The sequence below is a fragment of the Chionomys nivalis genome, chromosome 6 (genome assembly GCF_950005125.1).
Source record: "Chionomys nivalis chromosome 6, mChiNiv1.1, whole genome shotgun sequence".
Lineage (NCBI taxonomy): Eukaryota > Metazoa > Chordata > Mammalia > Rodentia > Cricetidae > Chionomys > Chionomys nivalis.
In genome coordinates this window covers 32746374-32774291 of record NC_080091.1, presented here as the reverse complement: position 1 = coordinate 32774291, position 27918 = coordinate 32746374, and the positions used below count along the sequence as shown (strand labels likewise).

At 47.3% G+C, this 27918-nt stretch overlaps 1 protein-coding gene across 1 annotated transcript in view; it reads right to left on the bottom strand.

Moving 5' to 3' along the window:
• Positions 1 to 2589: 2589 nt before the first annotated feature.
• Positions 2590 to 27918, bottom strand: part of Pkd1l1 (polycystin 1 like 1, transient receptor potential channel interacting) — a 103434-nt gene continuing 78105 nt past the window's right edge. Inside the window, 12 exon segments of the mRNA XM_057772856.1 lie at positions 2590 to 2742; positions 6589 to 6759; positions 7527 to 7685; positions 9831 to 10061; positions 12617 to 12751; positions 17378 to 17518; positions 18131 to 18235; positions 20768 to 20999; positions 21944 to 22092; positions 22627 to 22710; positions 23026 to 23146; positions 27674 to 27784. Coding sequence (XP_057628839.1) covers positions 2590 to 2742; positions 6589 to 6759; positions 7527 to 7685; positions 9831 to 10061; positions 12617 to 12751; positions 17378 to 17518; positions 18131 to 18235; positions 20768 to 20999; positions 21944 to 22092; positions 22627 to 22710; positions 23026 to 23146; positions 27674 to 27784 — 1792 coding nt within the window.

Below are 27918 nucleotides of genomic sequence, written 5' to 3'. Positions count from 1 at the left end.
ATGAGACAAAAACTGCTTCAAAAAGCAGCTGGCTCATAATACATTCTAATCCTGGAAAATTCAAAGATTCCAGTCCTGTGGCCCACCCCCCACTACAGAGAATGTCGTTTTTGTAAATAAATTCCATGCTCGCAGTGACACAGAAGCCCTGGTTTATCTCCAGTGTCACCAATGCTAGGCTAGCTAGCACGCATCCGAAGAAAGGGGGTGTGCATACCAATATTTCAACTTCGCTGGCGCTTGCGTGCCAGGAGGGGGATAAATCAGGAGCTGCAGAATATTTCTCCCTGTGCAGCCACCGCAGCAGACACAGTGTGGAAGCTGAGAATTCTTATCTTGGAAGGTTCTCGGCTTCAGCATCGATGGCTGAGTTTTACATTTCTTGTACTCCTGATACACCCAATAGTCGTAAATCACATCTAAGCAGTTCTATTAAGTTTAACGAGCTTTTCTTGTGATGTCCAGCCAAGGGGGAAAAATACCAAGATATACCTAAAAACTGAAAAGCTTAAGGAAAAAAAATGTCTTCTAAGAACTACTTTTTTTTTTTTTTTTTTGGTTTTTCGAGACAGGGTTTCTCTGTAGCTTTGGTGCCTGTCCCAGAACTAGCTCTTGTAGACCAGGCTGGTCTCGAACTCACAGAGATCCGCCTGCCTCTGCCTCCCGAGTGTTGGGATTAAAGGCGTGCGCCACCACCGCCCGGCTATTTCTAAGAACTATTAAAACTATTGGTCACCATGGTGACCCTGTCCTTGTGTGGTCCCTGGGCTTGAGCAACACAAGCGACTCTTTCAAAAAGCTTTTCAGTGGAAAATTGCTTCAAACTTAGAAAAAACAAAACATAAGAAAAACCCCAAAGTTCTCGCAAACCCTGCCCTTGAAGTTCTCCATCAACCTTTGCCCTGTTTGGCTTAGCTTTCAGCTCTTTTTAGCCGTAGCCTTTGTCCATCACTTTCTGCTTGATAATCAGTTTGCTAAGCATTTACTGTGTGTCTTCAGGAGTAGAGGAGACACAGATTGTGATGTAACTCTCTGAGCACGGGCAGAGACAGACAGGAAGATCATTTTTACTTGAATCCCGGAACACAGCCGCTCCTGGTTCGTTAAACATCTCCTGGGAATGGCGGGGTGCATTCCTCCTGGAGCCTCTCACTTTCGTTTATGATTGCACTGTCCTTGGCCCCTTTTCATTTCATGGAAGAAGCCCATCGCATCCAGAACTAAATGGATACAAAAGTTGCCAGATTCTTGCTCCTCTTTCTGAGATTTTCTGCTGTTTAGTGTTGCTCACCCTTGCCTCCTTAGTCCCCAGAGTGGTGACAGGCACATGCATGAACCTTGACGCCTGTTTTTAGTAGTCTAGAGTAAGCCCATACAGAGAAAGAATATGTTTGTATTAACTTCGTTTGCAATGACACAGTGCCCTTTGTTTTAGGGAGGGCACGTGGTACGAGACTGCACTCTGTGCCCAGAGGCCCCACTCTGTAGTTAGAAAGGAATCACTGTCAACAGGAGCTCAGTGGTGGGGACCTTGAGACTTCTATGCCCGCATCAGAAGGAGCAGGACCATTCAGGGCCCTCTGCTTTCCTCATGTGAGGGCTGAGGTGGATTTACGTGAAGCACAGCCTGCCTTACCCTCCAGAATTCCAGCTCAGTGTGTTAAATTACCTTGTCCCCTCCCGACCAGTAAGATAGTACCATAGGTACCACATGGCTGAAGGGTAGTGTTGCGGATGCCAGCTATAAGCACCAAGTCTATCAGTGACAATCAACCTTCTGAAGACTGTGACCCTTTCATACAGTTCCTCAGGCTGTGGTGACCCCCAACCATAAAATTAGTTTGTTGCTACCTCATAACTGTATTTTTGCTGCTGTTATGAACCATAACACAAATATCTGACATGGGGGGTCGCAACCCAAAGGTTGAGAGGCTCTGGTCTACACAGAGGCTCACTGTGAAACTGGGTGCTCTAAATTATCCCCATGGTACCTCACAAACTGGCAAAGTTGAGGAAAGAACAGCAAGAAATGAACAGCGAGCTTCAGAATTCAAGTGCATAGTTCGAACCCACCCAAAAGCAGAGCCTCTGGCCTCTGCACAGGAGGCTTCTCTGCAAGCACAGGAGGCCTATGCTTCATTCCCCAGATGCAGAACGTTAACCCAAATTTTCCACCTATGAAAACTTCTCTTCTTCCTTCCTGGCAGAAGGAGATTAAGTAATTACACTTAAAAATATTCTGTGTTGAGCCGGGCAGTGGTGACGCATGCCTTTAATCCCAGCACTCGGGAGGCAGAGGCAGGCAGATCTCTGTGAGTTTGAGGCCAACCTGGTCTACAAGAGCTAGTTCCAGGACAGGCTCCAAAAGCTACAGAGAAACCCTGTCTCGAAAAAACAAACAAAACAAAACAAAAAATATTTTGTGTTAGGGAAAGGAACCAGGGTCTTATGTGTGCTTGACAGGCGCTCTGTGGAGGAACTGCATGTGCCCCACTTGAGTCGATCAACTGTGTCCTGAGATAAAGTGTCCCCTCCTGGCTGACTCATCCTGCCTGAACCGCATCACAAAAGCCAAGTCAAGAGGAAATCTTATGGGGCAAACCCCCCATAGCATCTCCCAATTGCCGCTGTGGACTCAGGCCTGGCTAGCATCTGCAGAGAAGGGCCACACTGAGTGGCGAGGGCCCTGGACCACAACAAGAAGTGAAGCAGGAACTTTCCTTTGACTGTAGGTGGAGGTAGCTAAAAGGCAGGGGAGAGCCAAGAATCACAGAATGAGCAATGAGCCAGGGGCGAGAAGAGGCGGTGGGCCTGGCAGCCACAGCGTTCTGGTGCTCTGAGTCACTTGCGCACAAAGAACAATGCAGCTTGCAGGTGGTTGGCGATAGCTCCGGGCAGCCTCGCCTGCTTTTTTAGAGAGATACCAATCTTAATTATTATTGGTTAAGATGAAAAACAACTGCCCTGGAGTTAGGAAAATCAAATGGGTCCTGTTCTTGGTTTCCATCACACAAAGGGGAGTCTGTTCTGCAAAGCCCAGTTGGGTTTGGCCTGTTCAGGGACCACTGACACCCAGCTCCTTCCCAGAAGGACAGCTAACTCGTGCTGCGGAACCTGGGTGCTACAGGCGCTGGCAAACCCAGCTACGGCGGCTTGTGTGTAATACGCTTTTGATAAATGTTTCATAAAGTGACTGTTCAGAAAACAATTGCGTTTTCCCGTGGGAGGGGAGTAAAATTGATGATTGTGGTAGCGCCAAGCACTTCATGTCACACAAGAACAGCTTGTCCTTGGGGCACAGATTACAAGTATGAGTCTTTGCAGTCTGTGGCATGAACACGGCAGAGCGTTAGGAAACCAGCACGGATTCTGATGCATAGAGAATACGGAAGGGCTTGCAAGAGCATGCATCATGCATATGGAAACTCCTCAGACACGCTTGGCGATTCTGGCCCTTAGAGTCATGACATTGATGTCCATAAGTGTACTTACAGGAGACAGTGGGAGGAGATTTATGCCTTAGCAAAGCTCCAGTGAGAGCTGGAGATGCAGCTCTGCCTAGAGTTCTTGCCTCAACTGTACAAAAAACAAAACAAAACAAAACAAAAAAACCCTCAAGCGCACTTGAGATCCGCAGCTTGAGGCCCAGTGTCTGATGTACCCCAACTGTCTGTACACACAGAGATATTTTATTTAGGGTCAATCCCTTCTAAAAGAGGGAAGAGACATTAAGAAGAGACATTGAATTTCACTAAATACAGATGTGGCGAGTCAAATGATATTTTACTCTTGTTTTGGTGAAGGGTGTTTAACACTAAAAGTAATCTTGATTTAAAACTCATACTCATAGGATATTGTTCTTTTAATCTGATGCTGGATCTTGCTTGCTAGTGTTTTATGTAGATTGTTTTTTGTGTCAAAATCAGTACAGCTGGTAGGTTTTTGAAGTTTGGGGTATCTTGGTATAGTTTTTTAATCAATGTATTTCTTGTTCCAAGACAACACATTTGAAAGGTTTCTTCCATGTGTTGAGGAACAGTTTGCAGGCACCCTGGGCTTAGCTTTTCCACAGGAGCATGACTCCCACTTGGGCCACATCTGGCTCGTGGTTTCAGAGGGTGCCCATCCCAACTCCGCTTCACCTCCCTCTCTTTTCTGGTCAGCTTAGCTGTGTGGAGTTATATACAGCCACCTTGTCTTCCCCAAGATTTTGTCATTCACTCAATGTCCCCAAATGTGTTTCCTATTTTCCCTTTGTACTGTATACGCTTGCATCCGCTGTCACCCACGTACTTCACTGTAGGACAGCTGATGGCTTACAAGGTCGCCTCTAAGGAACCACTTTGTCTTGCTGTTGGCTCCGCTCAGTTACGCCTCATGTTGACCATTCCCACTCCCCTGCTTTGCTGAGTGCATGCGAATTTTGCTGCTGAACTGGGTTGAATATAGGCGTTTTCCCCTCACTCAGCTGTTCCTGTCAGTACTGATTTGATAGAACACGCCAGCCAGGTTCTACCCTTATTTTCCTCAGATCTCAGGGCACGGACATTCGCATGGTTCTCTTCCTGCCGACAGTCTACTATGATCTCTTCAGTTTCTTCATCTTACAGAGACTGTAGGAGCACTATTCTTTCTCTCTGCATATGTGCATTCTGGCTTTTTAAGTGTATCATGCGGTTGACCATTCTATTTCCGATTCTCAAAAATTATACTTTTCCTTTGATGTGTACCACTTTTGCTGCGATGAACCTTTGGATCACTTTAGTAATTAGAATAATAATTGTAAAGTAGAGCTTTTTAAGTTTGAAATCATGTAGAAGCAGCCAGTGACGCTAGCTCATCAGCAAAAGAATGACATTGTTACTTTAAGTCTAGTGTCTAACATTTACCCTAGTTTAAAGAGATCTAAATCCACTTTTTAAAACCCTGGGATATGAGTTCCTTTTTGGATATATAAATAGTCCCTGACTTATAATTTTTGAAAGTACAATTTTTCAGTGTTAAGGTGATGGCTCAGAGTTCAAAGATAGACCTACCCTTGCAAAGGACTCAGGTTCATTTCTTAGCAGCAGCATTTAGTGGCTCACAAGTGCCTCTAAGTTACAGTTCCACAGGATCTGATTGGCCATGCCCTTTTCTAGTCTCCATGTGCACCAGTGCACGTAAACTCATGCAAGTACACACATACACATAAAAACCAGTGATAAATGAATGGTAGACACATAGATAGAATGAGAGATAGATAGATAGATAGATAGATAGATAGATAGATGGATGGATGGATGGATGGATGGATGGATGGATAGATAGATACATAGATAGATAGATACATAGATAGATAGATACATAGACAGACAGATAGATCTTTCCAGAAACAATGGCACTTTCTATAGAGGCCATAAAGCGTCACAGACCCTGACTAGTCCCACTGAGCCTTGGTCCTGTGCCATACTGTGTTGCTTATTCTGCTGCTCAGCAGTCCTGATGGATCAAATGCCTCTCTGTGTGCCATGTTTCAAGTTACGGTAGGTATTTTGGAATCGAGCCCCATTGTCAGTGAAGTAACACCTGTATAGACCTGAATCTTTACTCTCTCTCTGACTTATTCTCCTTTTCAGATTTCTCTGTACATTATTATTCCTAAAATAAATTTTAACTTTTTTTTTTAAAAAATACTTTTGCTGAGTCTTCCCAGGCCCTCACTCTTTGCTCATTTTCTTGTAAATCTATTCTTATTCTTCTCTTTACTGTGTATAGAAATGAATTTCTCTATGTCTGTGGATATAGAGAAACATTTTTCTTCTTTCGCATCAACTTTGTCTTTTGTTTTTTGTTTTTCAAGACAGGGTTTCTCTGGGTAGTCCTGGCTGTCCTGGAACTTGCTCTATAGATTAGGCTGGCCTTGAACTCACTGAGATTCACCTGCCTCTGCCTCCTGAGTGCTGGGATTAAAGGCACATGCTACCACTGCCCAGGGAAACTCGTTCTTTTTTTAATTTCATCTTTGTGTTCTTTCTTCTTAGCTTTGTACTCCACTTTGAAATAATAATTTTCTTCACTATTTTTCATGAGAGAATGCCTTGCTTGCAGTAGCCACTCTTTTGTGGCAATTGCTTTTAGATGTATGCTCCTTTGCCCTCGCTTTTGATTGGCAGCTCTGGATGTGCCAATCTGGAGCCCCGTGCATGCTCTTGTACTCGGCAGCATCCAGATGCACATCTTTCCCCTCCCTGTTCTAATCCTTGTGCACTCAGCAGCAGGCTGTTTAGCACTGCCCGTCACATTCTGTGTGAGCAGACATCCCTCATCTCTGCGAGATGCTCTTTCCATTTCTGCTTCTCGGTCTCTTTATTGATTACAGTTAGAATGGGAAAGGATGGGGCATATAGATATCCTTGGTACTACTTGGAAACTTGAAGTCTTGCCATCCATTTTAAATAATTTAAGTAATTCTGGCCAGAGCACATCTTCACACTAATGTATTCTTACATTAGAGGGGTTTTATACAAATCTACCATGATTTCAAACCAACTTTAGAATATAAAGATTGCTGTGTAGAAAGTTAAAAAATAATTTGCATAGTCTTACCACAGTAGCATGGTACCCTGGAATGCCAACGAGAGGACTCTCCCCTGTCCTTGACTCCACTGTCCTCCTCCACTGGTTTTCTAGGCTAGAGAGTTCTAGGCTGTCAGACAAACCATCAATCTTTACCAGAAGTTCATCCAATAGACTTGAAAATTCATCCAGGTAATAATTCTTAGGGGAAGAAAACGAGATTGGTAAAGGCATACAAGAATGCAAAATATTTCTTTTGCCCTCATTATCTGAATTATTTAGTGATGCCAACTTTAGACAGTTTTCCCTGTTATAAGATATTTAGAACCCAGAAGATTTGGGTGCTGGGCCGGCTTCTTTCTGTCGGCCTCGGTTCCTTCATGTATGGTTTGTGCACACACTGTTTCATTCATAAGTGTCACCACTAAGGACGCTTTGACAAAGGACCACTGAATGGATCTGAAGCCATAACGGGCACATGACGGGCAGTAAGCCCTATCCAAACACACGGTGCAATGACGACTTTTTGCAGGCTTCGGGGCCACACGGAATGCTGTATACACAGCAGTCACAGATGACGGCTGAGAAGTCACTGTGAAAATACCTAGATTGGACTTGTTTGTATTAGTGTCTGGAGTGCCCAACCCGAAGTGTCAAGGGCCCCATGGTTTGGGTAGAAGTTTGGGTCTGATAGCCAGTGCCAAAAGCAAGTGAGTAACTCAAGGAAAACTTGGAGACTCTACGTTTTCAACAGTACAGGATGTAGTGAGCAGCGGCGGAGTCCGCGAACCCTGCAAGCTCTTTAGTATTTCAAGGGGAGAGTCTGTGAGCTCCACTAGGGTTGAGCCTTTGCGGTAATAATTGGTAGGGATCCACAGTGATGCTCTCCTAGAAGAAGGCAAGCCTGCATGGTACTGTCTTCAACCCGAGTGTGTCGCTGCTTCCTGCTCCAAGGTCACACAGCTTACCTGATCCGTAGCCACCTCAGTCTCCTCAAGAGTTGTTTCCCGCCCCAGAATGGCGAGGACTTTATGCCATGCATAAACAGCAACATTTCTAAGTGTCACATGAGATTTTCTTTGAGAAGACTTACTTTTTCGGAAAAAAGTCAGGAGGGACGCCTTCAGCTGGAAAAGACATAAAGAGAGAAAGAGAGAGAGAGAGAGAGAAAGAGAAACAATTCTGTCAATTCTGTGCCACCAAGCTATGGAATGACTGTCAATGTGATAAACTATGAAGTGGACATGACATCCACTGCTGGTGCTGAAGGACTTCTCAGGAAGCTTGGCAAAACAAAATTAGGAAGACGCCACTCAGGTGTCGAACTTTGGTTTGAGCTCAGAAGTGAGAGGCTATCTTACTGTGAAGCACACTGCTGTTGTCTCATGGAGGTGTTTCTGTGGAGAACACCACCTCAGCTGGAGTGTGGGCTGGTGTCTGGGAGATGGGAGATGGTGTGTGCTAATAAGATGAGCCAACACTGTGCCCCAGATATGAGTCCCTGGCTATTGATTTCCTCACTGCCGACTGAGACGTGTTAGCTCACATCCCATTTATTTTGGAACATAGCTCAAACAAACAAAATTTTAGCCATTTAGAGCCTGTCTGCTTTGGACGCCTCGGAGAACCTCACGTGGTGCTGTTCATTGAAATGGAGAAGCTGTGCTGACAGGCCCCAGGAGGCTAAAGCTTGCTAACTCACTGACCCAGAGCCTCCTTCCCCCTACTGCTGCTGAGCCACACCTTCGGAGCACGTCAGTACCTCTCCCTAAGACCTCCCTTCCCCCTTTCTTCTGGATTTCTATCGCCAGACTCTGCTACAGCCTGCATGTGTGTGTGTGTGTGTGGGGGGGGGGGGGTTCTACAGTGTGTGGAAACATGTCAAAACATCTCTAAAAAATGTCCCGCCCTTGGTCATCCCTTCAACCCTTGGCAGGACTGTGTGGGGACACCAAGAGCTGGGAGCACACACAGCTGGCAGATGGACACAGCTTGCCTGCACATCTGAGGGATGGCTTCAAACCACAGAAGGCAGGTTAAACAACCAAAGAAGTTGGTGTGATTATAGGTGTTAAATCCCAGCACTCAAAAAGCAAAGGCAGGCAGATCTCTGAGTTCAGGGGCAGCTTGGTCTACAGAATGAGTTCCAGGACAGCCAGGGCTACACAGAGAAACACTGTCTTGGAAAATCTAACCAAGCCTAAACAAAATTGAACCTGCTGATGCACGGTTTTAATTCTAGCACTTGGAAACAAGAAACAGGTGAGTTCCTAGATTTTACTGGTTGCCAGTATAGCTTACCTGGTAAGTTCTGGAACAATGGGAGGCTTTCTCTTAAGGAGAAGAAAGGCAGTTTCTGAGGAACGACACTGAGAGTTGTCCTCTGGCCTCCAAATGCACACACACACACACACACACACACACACACACGAAATGGATGGATGGAAAGAGAGTTAGGTGAGTGGGCCAGTGAGTGTAGTCGTGGGTAAACAGATGGGGGATGGGCAGCTGGGGGGTTAAGTGGTCAGGATGGAGGAAGGAATTAAGCATGGATGGATGAATGGGAAGGAGTGAGCGGGGAATGTGGACCATTGAAAGGAGCTAAGAGCGCCAGACCGAGGGCTGTCAGGGTGCGAGCATACGTAGCCACTTCTAGTCTAACAATCCACCAACGAGAGCATCGGCAGAACTTCATGAAATAAAGAGTGTGAGGTCATTGAGAAAGCGTTGACCAATTCCTTTCACTTGTATTGAGCGTCACCATGTGCCGGGACCATCCTGGGACGGTAGAGCTCTTGATATAGCTGCTTCGAATGTGGCTAGAATTCAGAGGGAGACAGAAAGGGCTGTCTAGGACCATGACTCAGTGAAGCCGGCTTAGAGTTTAAGGGCAGACCAGCTGTAAAAGTGCCCTCTTCACAGAAGAGAGATTCAGGAGAGGCAGCCTGAGATCAAGTTGAAAGTGAGAAGAGACGTGAGTCACCAAGTGGGAGGCCAGGAAGGCCATGTCCTGAGCTGAAGTAGCTGTGGTCTTGCTGGACTGTTCTCAGTGAAGGAAGAATCAAGCTGATTGTGCCCCCAGCCCCGCCTCAGGGCAGTTCAGGTAGATCCTGGGAGCAGGGTCTGTTCCCATGAGATCTGGCCAACGCAGTCTCGATTTGTCTGTCTATGTGGCCAGAGACCACTTTGTCCTGATAGCAGATGAAACCTTCACATGAAACCTTCACACACTTTGACTTTAAAGTCTAGGCTGCATTGGAGTATCCACATACCATTCCAAAACACAGAGCGGCCACCAGCAGAAACAGGGCCCCACAGTAACAAGCCACGGCTCGACGCCCAGACTCCAAGCAATTGCGCAGTGAGTCCTTTTGGTTTCTTCCCAGAAACTGAAGCAGCAGCTCAGGAAATGCGTCTGTAGAGGTGTCGGGTGATGGCATCCAGGTGAAGAGCAGAAACAGGCACAAGTGGGAATAGGCAGCCAGCGACAGGGCCCCTAACAGCTGCAGGGAGGAAACCCCAGGATGCTGACTTACCGACTCTCTTTGGGGAAGAGGGCTATTTGGGGACTTCTCAATTATTTTAAGTTGCTAAAAGCTGGGAGAAGAGGATTTTGTGTGCAGCCCAAGCCTTTCTGGTTTAGGATCTTATCCCAAAGAGGCCAATCTCCACCACAGTTGCCCCTCCCAGCTCTCTTTCTGTGTTTCAACCTGTATCTACACCTTCCGAGCCACCTCGTAGTTCTGAAAAGAGGCCTGTGCTCTCTCCTCTGTCGTCAGAGTTCTTCTAGTCCCATCCTGTCACCCTCCTTCCACTGAAGCTTGGGAGATTGTCTGAAGGCCAGGTCATGGTTCACACACATGGACCATGAGGGCCTGTGATGGATGATCAGCTGTAAAGAGGCTCATCCTTTTTAGGCCATCTTGGCTACCAGGAGCCTATATATGAGACCTCTACTATATGGGACCTACTGCTACTGTGAAGGTCTTTTGTCTATATGTGTCTAGCACCCAGCATGGGCTATGTAAAGATAATGGCTTCAGAAGAATCAGAAAGAGCTTACTGATTTTTTTTTTTTTTTTGGTTTTTCGAGACAGGGTTTCTCTGTGGTTTTGGAGCCTTTCCTGGAACTAGCTCTTGTAGACCAGGCTGGTCTCGAACTCACAGAGATCCGCCTGCCTCTGCCTCCCAAGTGCTGGGATTAAAGGCGTGTGCCACCACCGCCCGGCTAAGCTTACTGATTTTCTAAGACCTACTTAGAGCCAAACTGGTTCTGGTTAAGCTTATGGTTTGGCTAATAGAGACAGGGACTTGGCTTGGGGTCTTGTAGTTGTAGTTGTAGTGTTGGTAGCCCAGTTTGTTTCCCGCTGTCTGCTAAAGCCAACCCCAGGGCTGACACACTTTCTCAGGTGTGATGTCTGGATGACAGACCGCCATCGTGCTATCTGTCTGGGGAATCACTGGCCTCTCTTTCCCTGGCCCTGAATTTAGAATTCCTCGCCTCTTGCCTGGCACTCATTGAATATCCTGAACTCTGAAGTGGTTTGGCACACATCTCTGTGGGATTGAGGAGGAAGAAAGCATAGCCTAGGCTGAGCATGGTGGGACATGCCTGCCATCGCAGTGCTCTGAGCTGGAGGCAGGAGCATCAGGAATTTAAGGTTATCATTGGCAATAGAGTGGGCTTAAGACCAGGCTGCATTACATAAGACCTGTCTTGAAAAGAATGAAAAAGGGATGGCAACTTTGCCCAGTAGGTAGAGGGAGTTGCTGCTCCTCAAATTGCAGTGCCACTGACAATATCATAAATGACATTGTTCATTTTATCTTGGGCTAATCTTAACATAAAAGCACTTTTATATAGTGCTAAACGGTGTAAATAACAGTTTATTGCTAGGTAGGGATCACATAGATCCATATAATTTCCGAGGCAAGCAACCTTCTTTGGCATACATCAGCCATGTGTTTCCCAGCAAGTTTATTTGCTGGCCTCTGATGACATCTATGATTTGGGTAGGGGTAGCCTGGCTTGAAATGTAGTTGTCTTAGACTCAAAGGTATACTCTTTCTGCTCTCGTTTGCTGACCTGCTCCTCCAAACACAGGTCCAGCAAGGTCTGGGGTCTATACTTTCTATAGCAGGAGATTCTTGCTTGGGTACTTGTGGGTCTGTGTGAGCCCTGGGCCCTGAGAGCCAGAACATCCTCACAGTAGCCACCTGAGCAAGTGGCTCTCTCGGATTTGATAGCAATGCTGTCTGTGGCAGAGGTGTGAACATGTGCGGCACTAGGCCTATGGGGCTGGAGTGAGCGCTTCTCCACTGGGACCTGCTCAGGACCAGTAACCAGGAGCACCATCAGGGCCTAAGCTACACTCTGGGCCTGGTTTGGGCCTTCACTCCCCAGTTAGAACTTTTGGCCCATCCCTGAACAGAGACTTGCCCTGTTCAGGCATTGCCAAGCATTCATGCAAAGGGCTGAGCCCCATATACCCATGACGCTCTTTTGTCCTGATTGGGGTTTCTGTCAGTTCTACTGATGTTATGTAGTTCCTCACGTGACGTCAATAATACAAAGTGGATTCTAGCGTGTGAGTGGAGAAGTCTCTGTGTGCAGGACTTGGGTGACAATTGCATGGAGAAGCAGCAACGGCTGTCAAAACGCCTGAAAGTTATAGTCCCAAGGCAAGTGTCATTCCCTCATCTGAGAAAACCACCTTTCCTGCCCGCGGCCCATTGTGCTCGTTAAGTGTGTTCACACATAAGAGGTACACCTGACACCTAGAGAGAGATCTGTAGGCAGTAATAACCACAGGAAATAACCATAATACTCTGTGGGAAGGTGTAACACAAAGCCATTGTTTAATAAATCTTGACTATTGCTGTCAAAAATGCAACTTATAATACTGATACTCCTTATCTAAACCCCACCGTAATGGGTCAGGTGGCTAGAATCCTGGATAGTGTGCCACCCTGTGAGAAGTTTGCTTTTCTCTGCCTAGGGTGAACCAATGTGCTGGCTGACTAAGGAAATCGCTGGAGAAGGGGAGAGAATTCTTACTGCGGGTGCCAGGGCTCTGGAGAGAGACGAACACATCACTGCAGAGAAGGCTGCCCTGGTGCTTAGGAGGCCGAGGAGGTGAGCACATTTCAACATCCAGAGGAACAGCAGGCTTCCCCGGAGCCATCTTACCCTCTAAGGGAAGAACACAGCAGGTCAGTGTGTCCTGCCAAGGACAATAAGGAGGTGCAGACACGGGCACACACCTGTGAGCTGTGCTGAAACACAAGTCCATTTAAGGAGTTGTTTAGACCACAGGTCTCCCAGGGACACCAGGTCTCCCAGGGACACCAAGCGTCAGTGTTTGCAGAGGAGCACAAGTCAGAAGCACGAGTCAGGGCACACTGTAAGGCATCTTCAAGAAGCCAGGCTGGTAGAGACAGCGGAGCGGGTCTGGCTTTTCCCCTCTGAGCCTCAGTACACTGTGCTCAGTAAGGAAATGTCTGTCGCAGCAGTGATAGGGTGTGTCTCCCTCATCATGCAACATTTTACCAGTGCTTGCCTTGAAGATACTGAAAATTGAATCCTGTGATAGCTAGGACGGTTCCCGCATTATTGCTTTGAAGTCTATGGCTCAAACAGTCACAGTGATGGGACAAAAGACACACAGCAGGGTGACCCAGGGGCATGGTCAGAGTCCAGATGCAACACAGGTACCCATAACCCCTGCTGAAAGCTCGCTGCGAAAGGCCTTTCGGCTCATGTATCTCTCTCCCCCAAGAGAAAGAAATGGGTGCCACATGCTAGAACTCCATGTGGGCAAGGGATCAAGGTTTTCAGGTTGTTTGGGAAATGACCAACAGCCACCTGTGACAACAGAGGCCCAGGGAAGTTGGGAGGGGCTGGCACACCTGTGGCCCCTTCGAATCAGCAGGACACAGCTGTGCTGGGGAAAAACAGAGACGACTGACACCACAGCCGGTACTGGCTAGGAGAGCTACAATGTGGGGGCGTGGGCAGAGCTGCACCTTTTCTGGTAGCTGCAGTTTAACAGGCGGAAATGAACGCAGAGACTGACTTTGCATTTTATTTAGACCGACACATGTAAAATAATACGTGCATCCCGCACAAATGGAGACTTTTGCACGTTAAATTTATAAAATTCAACAAACATCTCAATTTGAGCCGACCACACTTCATTCTCTATGCTCTCAGGGGTCAGGGGCCATGACACTGGAGAGACAGCTATGGCCTCTCCATGGACCCCTTTCTTGCCTATATCTGATTGAAAGGACACCAGAAAGCCTCCTAACTGTTTCCATTATCATATTTATTTATAGGATGTCTATCATGTGCCAAGAGGAATATGTATGTATAGTCTTCCTCTTTCTCGTCCTCGAAAGCCTCTTAAGTGTTGTACCATGGTCCTACCATACTTAAAATTTGAGGACGCTTACTCATAGGGTTAAAGAAAAGCTGAGGCTGAGGCCATAGGTGCAGCTGCAAGGGCGTCTGGATCAGACGGTGACAGCGTGCTCTGAAGGCCTCCCATCCTTACATCACAGTTCCCGCCGCAGGTAACTGGCTATAGGAGCAGAAGCCATTTCCACTGCTTCAGTGTGTTGCTCACCCTCTTGGGGTATGGGTGGTGCCATTTGTGGTGTGGATGGGACACCATTACCTGTTTCACTAGATAGTACATCACCCCATGCTTGGATGGTTGTGCGATATCTGCTTGGCACGCCTGTGGTCCCTTCAAAATTGTGAGACACGGCTGTGCTTGGGGAAAAATGGAGTTGGTTGACACTGGGTAGGTGAAACACAATGTGAGCTATGGGCAGAACTGCAAATTTCCTGGTAGCTGAAATTTAACATGTGATATTAAGCTGAGAAATTTACTTAGTGTTTTATTTAGATCTACCTATATAAAATAATATTATATGCAGAGTAAGACGGAATATTTGCATACCAAATTTCTAAACTCCTTTCCAGTTTCTCAAGCTAAGCCCTGTGGAGAGGAGAGTTGGAAGCACTCAGCTCTGAGCAGCTTGAGCTGTACCCCAGGTACTGGCTGGTGAAAATGAATAACTTTTCTAGCGATGGCACAGATGATGTAGGGGCACACGGCCGATGCGAATGTGGGGCTGGATGAGGTTTGACCAGGTCAGCTCTTACTCAAGAGCCAAGGGAAGGCCCAGAAATTGACACCAGGCTATAATAAAATCCCCAGGGAAGAGGGAATCATTCCAGGCAAGATTCTGGAGACAATAAACATGACCATAAAGACAGCACATGGGAGAAAGAGGCTGTGAAAGGTGAACCCATTTTGGGGGCCAGTGCTCATTGAGAATGTCCTGACAGACTCCTGTTTCTCCTTACTACATCCCAGTGAGAAGAGCATCCAACAAAGTGTCTCAGGAAAGGAACTTTGGCTAGAATAGAGTTGGAATCCAGACTGATACATAGCTGTAGTTGTAGGGTAGAAGAGACAAAAAGTGAGCTGAGCCCCCCTGGTAGAAAATGTGGAGACAAATACAGACACACGGGAAAGGTAGACCAGAAGGCCTAGCAATGATGAGACAGTGATGTCAACAGTAGAAGTGAGAGTCATCATCTGTCTGGGGAACAGTAGTGAACAAGCTGATAAACTTCCTTTTTAGAGCTTCGGGCCTTTTGGTGTATGAGACAACCAAGTCATAGAGCAACACACACATCTTGGTAGATGCTAAATGCTTGCAAGAAGATACTGGGGTGCCTATGACTGACTCAGATCTTCTTTAACTGCTCATATTTCTCAAAATAACTAAGGCAAAGAACAAAACAAACAGAAGGCCTTTGGAATCGCCTGAGGTGTTCATTACCCACAGTTGGGAGGACATGGAGAGCAGCATCCTGGTGTTCTACATGCTGGGGGATCCATAAGGTACTAGGATAATGGGTCTTAAGACCTTCTGTTTTAGGGCAGAAAGGAACAGAGCTTACTGCCTGTGTGGATAAAAAAGATGATTTTCCTGACTTCTGTGACTGGCATACAAGACTCCTACAAGTTGTAGCAATTATATTTCGAAGTGCAGAAGTGTCTGGAATCCTGCTCCTGATATTTGGCACAGAAATGGCCTATGGTACCCTCCATGCAGCGAGTCCCCGCTGGGATCAGAAATGTGCACAAAGTAAGTGTTTGACAGCACCATGGGGTGGTGAGCAGGAACGGGAGGAGGCAGGCTCAGTAAGGAAGCGCCAGCTGCTCTGATGTGAAGATGGTGTCAACTTTGTTTATGCCTAACCTTGGGACTCATAAGCGTCCGTGGAGCTCAACACTCAGGAGTAGGAAGTACAGCTTCAGGGTTTCCCTCATGCAAGGGCTCTCTTCTTAGCCTTGGAGAACCGAGGACTAACTTATAAAGTCGCACCATCAAGTGATATCTGCTAAAGGAAGATGATTGTCCTCCAGGAAGAAACCCAGACTGTCCTCTGCTGGGGATCATTCAAGACACCGCCCCCAGGCTGATGAGTCTCTGGTTCTTCAACACCTGGGTCACTCTGGTTATAGGAAGGTCTTGACACCATTTGGGTCTCAGTTTCCCTAGCTGTAACAATTGTCTCAGGAACACTCTTTGTTTCTGCTCCACAGTTTGCTCAGAGTGTAGATGGTGAAAAAAGAGACAAGAAGATGGGTGGAGGTTGATATACCCTCTGGGGAAACAGAGACCACAGTGGTACGACTTATCCAGAAAAGAAAGACTAGAGCTGTGGTGGACAACTGCCATCCTTGTGCCCTCTAAGGCTCTCTAACTCAGCAGAAAAGAAAGCTGGCCCCAGGGTACATCAAAGAAGAGCCAGAGGGAAGTTATGGAGAGAAGGTGGAACAGGGAGCAGTCCCCCCTCTTTTCAGGTTGTTCTGGGAGCATCTTGTCCAGGGTATGAAGGTACTCTAGGTACAGGATAACCCTGGGGCATTGACAGCCCTCAAGGCAGGTAGAAAAGAGACTTAGAGAATCTGTGGGTACAGGGCAGGGTACTCTGCCCTCTCCTTAGGACTGGAGGGGAAGAGGGAAGGGTGAGTGGGGGAGCAAGAGGGAAGTGGGAGGAGGGGAGGAAGTAAAAATTTTGATTTATAAAGTAATAAAAAATTATCAGAGGAAAAAAAGAATCTGTGGGTAGGTAGAGGTGTTAGCTGTGGCTACAAAGATGAGAATACAGATTCAGTATGCATATACCCTCTGTGGCATGGGGCAGTGGACCTCCAGGGAGCCCAGCTGTTTATGATCCGATTCCCTGATCTCCTCTCAGGGGCTTATGAGACCCACCCTGCATATTTCACCTGGTTCTCTTGGTAGAGGTCCCATTCTGCAGTCAGAAGCCTGGAGAACAGAGATAGAAGGACTTAGAGGTGATGTTTCTCTTTTTCATGACCTCAAGTCTTTCTCTGAGTCTCAGGCTTATGACTTACTGAATATCCCTGCGTCTAAGACCATGGCCAGATGGAAGGGAAGACAGGCATGATGGCTAAGCATGTTAGTGCCAGCCTCCTTACTGTAGACTATGCTGACTGACACCTGCCTCCCCATGCTGCTGCAAGTCCATTGGCATCCCTGGCTCTTGAGCTCTGCTCCACATAGCATGCATGGATGCCCAGCTAGTGGGCACACGTGGAATTCTCCAACTCCCTCAGTGCTTCAAGTGCCACCATCTGTGAGTTCACGGCATTATCCTTCAACAGGACAAATCATCACACTGAACTTTCTAGTCCTTGTGTGACAGATGTCACTGAGCAACATCAGATATGGCTTCTTTTGGGTAGCCTTAAGTCCCCTAGCATACCTGATTCCATGACACCATCAGACTTAGGTCCACAAACATCTGGTGAAGTCCTTTGCGGAACTGGTCAGTGACATTCTCAGCAAGGCTAGTGAGGTGACCAGAGGCTGCATGGTAGGCCAGGGCTACCCCAACCGTAGAGAGCTGTAACACAGGGGAGAAAGGTCTCTTAGTGGCTGAGGGAGGACTCAGTTGGCATCCCTGACCCTCTGGTGACAAGCTGCCTGACAAATATTTAGTCAGTGCTTGAGGAGATAACTCGGAGGGTGAGGTGAAAGCATGAGAATGTGAATGCAATATCCAGAGCCTGTGTAAAAATGCCTGTCATGGCACATGCTTGGACTCCCCATGTGGGGGAGACAGAGATGGGTGGATTCATGGGGCTCTCCAGCTAGCTTGCCTCGTTTAATTGATGATTTCCAGGCCAGTGAGAGACACTATCTTAAAAAGAGAGATTGACGGTATCTGAGAAATGACACTCAGGGCCGGCCTCCCCATGTTTATGTATCCAAACACACATGAACACGAACACACACACACACACACACACATACACACACACACACATGCACCACTACCACCAATACCAAGAGAACCTGATTTCAAATGCTATTCTGCCTCTACACTACAGTGGGGAACCACAGTGACATTGGAAGTAGTATCTATAAGACTTTCTGATAAAAAATACTTCCCTTTCTGATAAAAATACTTTAGTCTCAGTATTCTACATAAAGAAGACTACATCAGAGAGGTTACCTCCAGCCAGTGTCTTGGTTTCCTCCAGTAGCTGAGGACACCCTTGGTGGCCATTCCCCAGAGCTGGAAACAGAGGTGGGTCACGTTGAGAACTAGGAACGCCAGCTGGGAGGGGCCGGAAATAAGTGAGACAAACGAAGGGTCAGCTAAGTAGTTTTTTCAAGGTCTAGACTTCTGCCTGGTTCCGTTGCTCATCTCTGCTTCTGTGGATATGGTACAAGCCTCTCCCTCTTGGCAGCATTTGATAACAAACTAGCCTTCAGTAGGCACCTGGGCAGCTTGGTATCCCTTCACACCAAGCAGTCCCAGACACCCAATTCCATGTGCAGCATTGGGATGCGCTATTGACCCTGAGATAGGAATAAGACATAGGGGTGTCCACAGCCACCGCCGGCTCATCATGCCAGCCTGCCATTTATTCACCAGTTTGCAGGAATTGAAACCCATCATCGGGGGCTTTCTCCATCCTCTTTGAGAGCTATGGGTGCTGGGCCTTTGTGGGTTCACTCCAAGACACGGCAAATGTAATCAGAGCCAAGTTGGCTTTGCTTCCTAAGGGGAGGTGTGAGACAACAACACCGTAGCACAAACACCAGAGATTGCCTCTGCACTAGAGTGGGAACCACGGTGATGTGGGGAGCAGCATTGGTAAGACTCCTGAGAAAAGGGCTTTTCCTGTCAGATAAAAATACTTCAGTACCATTGTTCTCCATAATGGAAACTACACCAGGGGGATACCTCCAGCCAGTGTCCATGTTCTCTGTGGTGTAGAGCCCAAAGAAAGGGCCGGAGACTGACCTGGGTTGGTTTTGTTTTTTTCCTGAGACAGGGTTTCTGTGTAACTTTGGAGCCTGTCCTGGCACTAGCTCTGTAGACCAGGCTGGACTCTAACTCACAGAGATCCACCTGCCTCTGCCTCCCAAATGCTGGGATTAAAGGCGTGAGCCACCACCGCCGGGCTCTGACCTGATTTTTTAAACTCTTGATATTTCGCCCAATATGGCTTTATTTTTTTTTCCTGCGTGAATTCTGACATTTTAAGATATCACACTAGTGTATTATTTACCTTGTTTTCTGACTATGTTTTCTTTTTTGGTGCCGAAGGCAAGAGCCTCTCCTGCCCCAACCCTTCCTAGTAGTCTACACTTGGGCTGCAAGCTGCTCCTCCATTCCAGGCTCAGTGGTGATCTCTAACAGTCCCTAGCGTCTACGGCCACACCACCCTGAACGGTCCAATCTCGTCTGATCTAACAGGCCCTAAACTCCTTTCACTTCCCGAAGCTGAGTAGACTTGACTTTCCCAACAGCTGAATATGGTTCCTTCAGAGAGAAACAAGGAATAAGAAGATACAAAGCCAGAGGCACACCATGCAGGGTGGCTGCTGAGGCTTTTGGCTGTTCAGTGAAGCAATGTGAAGCACTGACTCCTAGTGCTATGGATGTGGGGGGGGGGGCAGATATCCCCAAATCAATTTTTTGGAGCTCCAAACCCCATAATGTCTCTCTTTGAAGGCAGACCTCAATAGAAGAAGTTAAGGTCAAGTGCAGGCATGAGGTGGGGCCCTGTTTCTATAATATTGGAGTCTATATACACATTGATGCCCAAAGCACACATACCTTCTCTTTGATCACTGGTGCAGAGATGGAGCCAAGCTGCGTGACACAGTGAGAAGATAGCATCCCTCCACCAAGGAGGGTTCTTCACTACAGCCCAGCACTCCCAGCACCTTCATCTTGGGGTTCTAGCAGCCAGATCTTTCTTAAATAGATGTCTATTATTTAAGCCACCCAGGCATTGAATAGTAAGTAGTCTTATTCACCTGACAGGGATACGTGGCAGTCCCTAGTGGCTGTCTGAAATTTCAATAGTGACAAACCCTATAATACTGGAACTTTCTTATAAATACATAGCTAGCCATGATAAAGTTTAATTTCTAAATCTGGCATAGTAACTGATTAGCAACAATAACCAATGATAAAATAGAACAATCATAACAACATACTATAATTACACCATAATATACTGTAAAGTTGATTTTTCAAATGTAGACAACTTCTGGAATATTCCAGTACATATTTTCAGATCATGGTTGACTACAGAAAGTTAAATGTTGGACAGTGAGGGATGATGACATTTTGTTATGGTAGCTGGGGCTAAGACTCTGCATTGAAGCGGGGCAGTGGTGGCGCACGCCTTTAATCCCAGCACTCAGGAGGCTGAGGTGGGCAGATCTTTGCGAGTTTGAGGCCAGTCTGGTCTACAAGAGCTAGTTTCAGGACAGGCTCCAAAGCTACAGAGAAATGCTGCCTTTAAAACAAACAAACATACAAACAAACAAAAAGAAGAAGAAAAAAAAGACTCCACATTGAATTTAGCACATCAAGGCAGGTTGAATATTTGTTCTCATTTTGTATGTGGTGGTTGGTTTCCCCGTTGGGGATGTTCTTTGTCTCCACTCCAACACTTATTCTATGATTCATACCACATGGAAGGGACTTAATAATAATTGTGTGGGTGGGTCAATGGGAAGGCCATAGCTTCATGGCAGTAGAAGTATTCAGCTTGCAGAGGCATTTAGCCACGTGAAGCCCCAGTTCTCTGTGCCTACCCAGGAGGTCCAGGGCAGGTGGACTCACCTCAGAAAGCACAAGAAGGTAGCGTGGGGCTGAGTCACCGTAGATGCTGATTGACTCAACCAGGGATGAGGGGACAAGACCTCCCGTGGGGAGAAGCTCTGCACCTAGGGTCACACTGGTGAAGAGTCGCGTGGGAGGGTTGTAGAGAGTGAAGTGCACAGACACAGCCCTGGTGCTGTGGTCCACCCACCTACTGGTCCTGAGGGCAGTCAGGGCTACGTGGACTTCATGCCTGGAAAACAGCTCAGGTTCAGAGGGAGGGCAGAAAACAAGACTCAGGAGTCCAGGGAAAATCCCATTGTGGCACGGTGCCCAATACACCCAATGCAAGCCTTCACGGGGACAGATGATCCCCAGGCTTCTGATTACCACACAGACAGTTCTCCTGGGAGCTAGGATCCCCACCAGGAGCCCACTGCCCCTCTTTTCCTCCTTGTCCCTGCAGGAAAGATGCAACCACAGCCAAAAGATGGTCTCCACCCTCACCTGTGCCCCGTGAGGGAGAGAAGCCCAGCCGCCCTCCCCAAGGGCTGTCAAATAGTCACAGCCTTCTCTTCACCGTGGACTGCATGGACAGAAAGTAACCACACTGTACTAATTCATATTTAGTAGCAAATCATATCTTGTTTTTTAATTCCTCCGGGCACACTACTCTGACAGCACAGATTTCCTATGCAAAGCCCCATTCTGTGATGAAGGCTGTGGGCCTAGGGTATCCTGCGGAACTGGCAGGGCACCTGACTATAGGCTGAGCATCAGGAAGAATGGCGTAGACGTGCTGTATCCACACACACTGGAATACCCACTCCTCATTTGCTCCAGTGCAGCTGAAGACAGTGTCTGTGATCCTCTAGGAGTTAGGGGGGAATAATCCAGATTGTGCAAGCACCCCACTTGCCACACAGTGAGCAAAGGACAAAGATTCACCTGACTCCAAGACTCCGCAGGCTCTGGCAGGCACTTTTAAAGAATGTCCCATTCTGTCCTCCTCCATGTACTGGGTCTGAGTTCTCTGAGCTGGAGTCTGAGTTCTTCCACACCATTGTTCCCAAGCAGAACACTGCTCAGGCATGAGCAGCGCCAGCCCTTTCCCTGCCTGCCCAGAAGCTGAGTTGCAGCAGAAATGCCTCAGCAAACAACATGGGGCCCAGGAACATCTTTCTGAGGCTCGCTCACCTTGTTCTCCCTAGGCTGTACATGGAGATCTTCTTCATCGCCCCACAGGTCTCAGGACCACTAGGGGTCACTTTTAGGTTCTCAAGGTCAAGGTCGCGACTCAGTGTAGGTAGTGCATCTTCCATGGGCTCTGAGACTGGTCTGGCAGGCTAGAGCACAAACTGCCCATCAAGTAACCCCAACTGATCCCTGTCCCTAAGTCCATCATCATTGTGGGGCTCCCAAGCTCCGCCACACAAAGTACAGCAGAGGCTCTGTGGTCAGGGACCCTGCTACTCTTCAGGACCAGTCTCAAGCCTACTTGTTGATCTCAGTTTCGTCTCAAGCTAGAAGGATCAGGGCTATGCCTGCTGCAGGCTGCATCTGAGGTGTTGGCTGTGTGGGGCTGGCTAATCTGCAAAACATTGCCTTACAGAGTGATGCTGTCTCTGGATACCCTTCGCCATCAGAAAATAATGCAAGAATATTCTAGTTTCAGCTTTAGAAGAAAGAGCCTTCTTTTGCCTAGTGTGGCAATTCTAGAAGTGAAGAGAACCCTTCTGGGAAGAAGGCAGAGGGTACAAGAGGGCTCTTGGAAAGGGCAGAAGGAAGGTTGGCCCTGGCACCTGGAACTCTCACACTGCCTCCCAGCTGTCTGGGGAGCTTAACCCATTTGCCGGCCCTGAGTCTCCCAGTGCACTTACCGCGCATGCAGTACCAGAAGAAACCATGAGCTGCCTGATCACCGCAGGGCCTATGAGGTGGCACTGCCCTCCGAGAGCTCCAGGCTGAAAGGGGGAAGATTCAGAGTATAAGAATATTGTACACTTCAATGGTTGCAGTACGGATTCACTGACAAGGCTGCGGAAGCCCAGGTCACTGCATCTGCAGACCCAGTTAAAGTGTCCGGGTCTGGCTTGGACAGGCAAGCGTTGACTGGGGGTGTGAATAGCTTAGGAGGCTGATATGGGAGAACACAGGCTCCAGGCAAGGAGACTAACAGGTTTCTTTGCCATGGTGTGAATGAGCAGACCCTTCACTGCTTTGTAGTCCCCCTTACTGCCGTATTGCTTTCATTAGACAGGAAATGAACGCATGCCCACCTGAGCCCCCGGGGTCCCAGCAGAGGGTCCTTCTGGGTGCAGCCCATCCAGCAACATGCTCAGAGTCCAGTCCCACCAGTCGTCTGTGCTGTTCAGGTCCCCAAAGGAGTGTCTGGCATTTCTTAATCCAAGAACAAAACAAAAAGTGTGCATGAACCCATAAGAACCATTCCAAGTGAGGGGGGAAAGTGGGTTGCTTTGATCCTGCCGTTTGTTTCTACCACTCTCATTCTAGGTATTCTGTGAGAGTTAAGGCAAAGCAAACTGCAGTATGAGATACAACCCCAGAATTCACTTTGCTCCTCAGTGGCAGAGGGGAGAGAAACAGTAGGAAAAAATCCTCTTGGTTATTACTCGCTCCTTCGCTCAACAAAAGTCACTGTGTAACTGCTAAGTACCAGGCACTCTTCAAGACACTGGGAGACAAGATCAAATTCCTGTCCCGCTGTGGGAAAACATACATACTTGCATGTATGTATGCATGCATGCAAGTATATGCAGCCTATAATCAAAGAGTTTCAACTGATAATAGTTTAGCTTTAGAGTGGTACAAAATTTCGCCCGCCAACACTTCTGTGTTTCACTTTTAGCACAGTATCCAATCCTATGAAACGTTCAGCACTTGGTAATGAAGTAGGCCTTGCCCTAGCTGAGGTCACCAGCTGTATGCAGATGGAGTGTCCCGAGGACTTTTGGAGGAGATCAGCTGAGCTAAGGTCCAGGATCCAGGGACAGTGAGTGGAGTTAAGATCCAGGGAAGGTTAACTGAGCTACAGAGAACCGGTCACTTGAGCTAGTGTGCACCAGGGAGAAAGCCATTTGCAGACGTCTCTTAACTCCATGTTCAGGGACATGACCTCCATCATGTGAGAAGGTCCACAGCAGAAGCATCCACACCACAGAAGAGGCTGATGCTTCCTGCCAGAGAGCATCAGCCCTGGGTGTGGGCAGGGACTCCTTAAGGGTGGCTTAGGGATGTGACAGAAAAATGAAGATGCTGTAACCCTTACAAACCATGTGAAAAAAGCTGGACAGTTTAATAAAAAAGAAACCAAGGGCAAGGAAAAGCCTTCAAATATGTTAATAGAGAGAAAGAAATACCTCCATCAGTAATTTATATATACTGTAAATCTGTTCAACATTGCCATAGCCAGGAGCTACTGATCTGACTCCTTTTAGTTACTCCTTCCTTCCTTCCTTCCTTCCTTCCTTCCTTCCTTCCTTCCTTCCTTCCTTCCTTCCTTCCTTCCTCCTCCTCTTCTTCAAAATTCTTATTTATGCCCCCCTTGTGTGTGTGTGTGCGTGTGTGTGTACACACACACAGGCAGCTGCAGAGGCCAAATTTAACTCCAGTTGGATCCCCTGCTGCTGGAGTTACAGGCAGTTGTGAGCTGCTGAACATGGATGCTGGGAACCGAACGTGGGTCATCCAGAAGAGAACTACACATTCTTAACCACAGAGCCTTTTCCCGCTCCAGCTCTCTTTTCTTGAGTAGAGATCATTTCCCACCCATTCAGGAATTTGTTTTGTATGGTTGGAGCCTAATCTATGTAGGCCCACTACTGACTGCTAGCTCTCAATCTCACACTTCTCTGAAAATTTGGCCAAACGTCTTGTTAAATTCTGAGCAAGTGGGAGAGCTGCAGAGATACCCAGAGGTTGCGATGGGGAAACAGCGCATTGCCCGGGAAGAAGGATCGAAAGGGGCAGAGTTGGGGTAGGGGCACAGATAAAGCAGATAAAGCCCTGAAAATATTTACAAACTTTGGGGGGAGCGAGCACTATACAAAGAGAAGGTGGAAGAGCTGGAGGCAGGGAGGGCTATTTGGCAGACAAGCTGACTGCATACCTATCTCTTAGTATGCTCCATACCTGTTCTAAAACACAAATCACTGGACAGCTCATAGCCATGCTGAGTTTCCACAATACTTAAAACTTTTAAAATTTGATTTACTTTTATATGTATGGGGGTTTTCCTTGCATGCATGTCTGTGTACCACAGGTGTGCCTGGTGCCTTCGGAGGCCAGAAGGGGGCACTGGGTTCCCTGGGACTAGAGTTAGAGAAACAGAACCAGAGTCCTCTGGAAGAGACGTTGTACTCTTAACTGCCGAGCCATCTCTCCAGTTCCACATAATACTTTTGGAGGTTGCTGGGAAATCACCCCTAAGGCAGCTTTGCCCATACTAAGCTTGTAATCTATGGCCAAACTGTACCCCTAGTTCAAGTTTGCACAGTTCAGAGAAAAGTTGTCACTTCCTGAGACTTGCTTCCTGTTGGGGCATCATTCAAGAAACACCTGTGTGGTGACCCTGCGCTCACACATCCCCAGCCACAGCAATCCTCTCCTGCTCGTCCCAGGCACTCTGGAGAACAGGAGGTAAATGGAAGGATCCAAGGATGCCCTGGTCCTGTGTGTACTAATTACAGTGATTCTACCAAATGGGCCCACAGCGGCAGTGCAGCGTGGGGGAAAGACAGGAGCGATCATCTCCCAGCGAGTGCCCTGGGATGGATCCCCCACTTGGCCTCGGTTACCACAGCCTTGCTTGTGGCTTAGCTTTGTTTTGTTGACTTGGGATTTCACGAAGATTTTGAGTTCAGAAGCACTTCAAATACAGATTAAATGCCCCACAACTTGCTATTAGAGTAATATTTTGTTGCTGTTGAAGACAGAAATCTAGACTGCCATCTTTCAAGTTTTATGGAGGAGGACACTGCACCCTGGAGACAAAGGACTGCTTCCTATGGAAAACCAAGAGAACGCTCCCTGGATTCCACAGGATTCGCTTCTCCTGCCCTTGGTCCCCTGCTCTCTCTGGAATGCTACCTATAACAGCCTCTCTGGAGTTGTTGATTTTTAGGATTAGGTACTGGGGGATGGGTGAGGCAGACAGGGTCCACCTTAAACACTCCATTTTGCGCCAGGATGTATAAATATGGCCCTGCTGGTGATCAGAGCTGCAAGAGGCAGTGAGGTTTCCCTTCCTTCTGGGAAGCAGAAGGCGTTTAAGCCCACCTGGGTCAACATCTCAGAGGTCTTACCTGAGTCTATCAGGCCCAAGAGCACACAGGGATCTTACAGCTTATTATCTCAGCTGAAATATTTCTGAATTGATTATCAAGAGGCATATGAAAAATATCGAGTAAAAAGGAAATCAGGGAATGTGCCATAGAAGTCAATTAGCCAAATCAGTGTTCTAGTGTTTTGATTTCCAGATCTACCGAAAATGCCCGACAGGGTCTCTTTGTTTTGCTCACAGCGCCCCCTCCTGGCACAGTCTATGCATCTGTTCAGTCAAATTGTCAAAGTGGAAAGTAACTGTGGCCTTGCCAAATGGGGCGCAGAAAATTCCATGTAGCTTTCCTAGAGCTGCAGCAGTAATAGGCGGGATTACTGAGCCATGGAAAGTCCAAGAACTGGGACTTCCAGGCTGTACCCGGTTAAAGAGCAATAAAATTATAAAAATAAAGGGAATAGCACCTGTGAGTCACCATCTAACAGGGGGTCAGTGTTCCTCTGTCTTACAGAATCTAAAAATATGTCCTTAAATCAAAAGAATGAAGTGGATTTTATTACCATCCTCTCCTGCCCCAATAGGTGACAAATATATTTACATAAAACTGAATGAGAATCAAATTCATAAGACTGCTACAGAATGGGCATTAAAATATTCTCTACAAAAAGAGAAAGGAAACCCCTGAACTTATAGCGTTGTTATACTACCTGTCACTAGAAAGTAAATAATTATAATTCATATCTCTAGAGTCAAAGTGCCTTGGAGAAATTGCCTGGGTTAGCAAAATTCACTTACAAAGGCATGTTCTACTAAGCGTGTCCACTCATCGCCTTACACATCCTAACCTCAGGAGTGTCAAGACCCCAACAATATCCACATGGCAGATGCCGAGAGAGTGTGCCTCAACCTTAGACTGTCTGCTTGGTTACTGTTTACTTGTGATAGAAGTCTTTTGCATTGAAAGTAAAAAAGCAAATGAACACTTGAGGCTTGACAGAGCTTGGCCCTTTGAAATTGGACTTCACAAATCATAAACTGTGACTGCAGCCTTTGGTTAAAGAATACTGATGTTTTTCTGCAAAACAGATGGTATGACCCTCTTGTTCTGAGAATTTCTTTCTCTATTGACCCCAAATAAAATGCCAAGCATCTGCCCAGAGTCTGCAAATGGAGCCTTCTATTAACATGAGTAATTAGACAGACTTTCCCAGACTTCATATGCAGACTGCGATGAAGACCTTTCTCTAAGAGCAGCCTGTATAGATAAAATGACTGAAGGAGTGGGTAGAGGGTCTGTAGGGCTCCCCATTCCGGAACAAAGTGAAGGAAACACTTTCCAAAACCCAGAGTCTGGAGTTCTCTTTGGGTGTCAGTACATTGACCATGAACTAGTGCCAGCTGCTCCACCCCCAGATCTGCAAGAGCCCCCCCAAACTAGTACAACCCCCAGATCTGCAAGAGCCCCCCGAACTAGTGCAACCATCCCCAGATCTGCAACAGCTCCCCAAACTAATGCAACCCCCAGATCTGCAAGAGCCCCCTGAACTAGTACAACTCCAAGATCTGCAAGAGCCCCCCAAACTAGTGCAAGACCCTCCAGATCTGCAAGAACCTCTTGAGCCTCCTACCTTGTAAATGCCTTCCTGATGGCATGGTTGAGAGAATATTCACCCGGGCAGACTCTCCCATATGTTATAAACAAAAGCAGCAGCAGCACGAGACTGTGCGTGGAAATGCCTCTGGGAGGAGAGATTTGAGAGTTAGCATCCTTGGGGACACTCTGTGTCTACACACCTGTTTCCCTCACAGAATGTGTTTTAAGGACATCTATGTCCCTGTTGAGATGTAGTAGTATAAGGCATGGGATGGATTA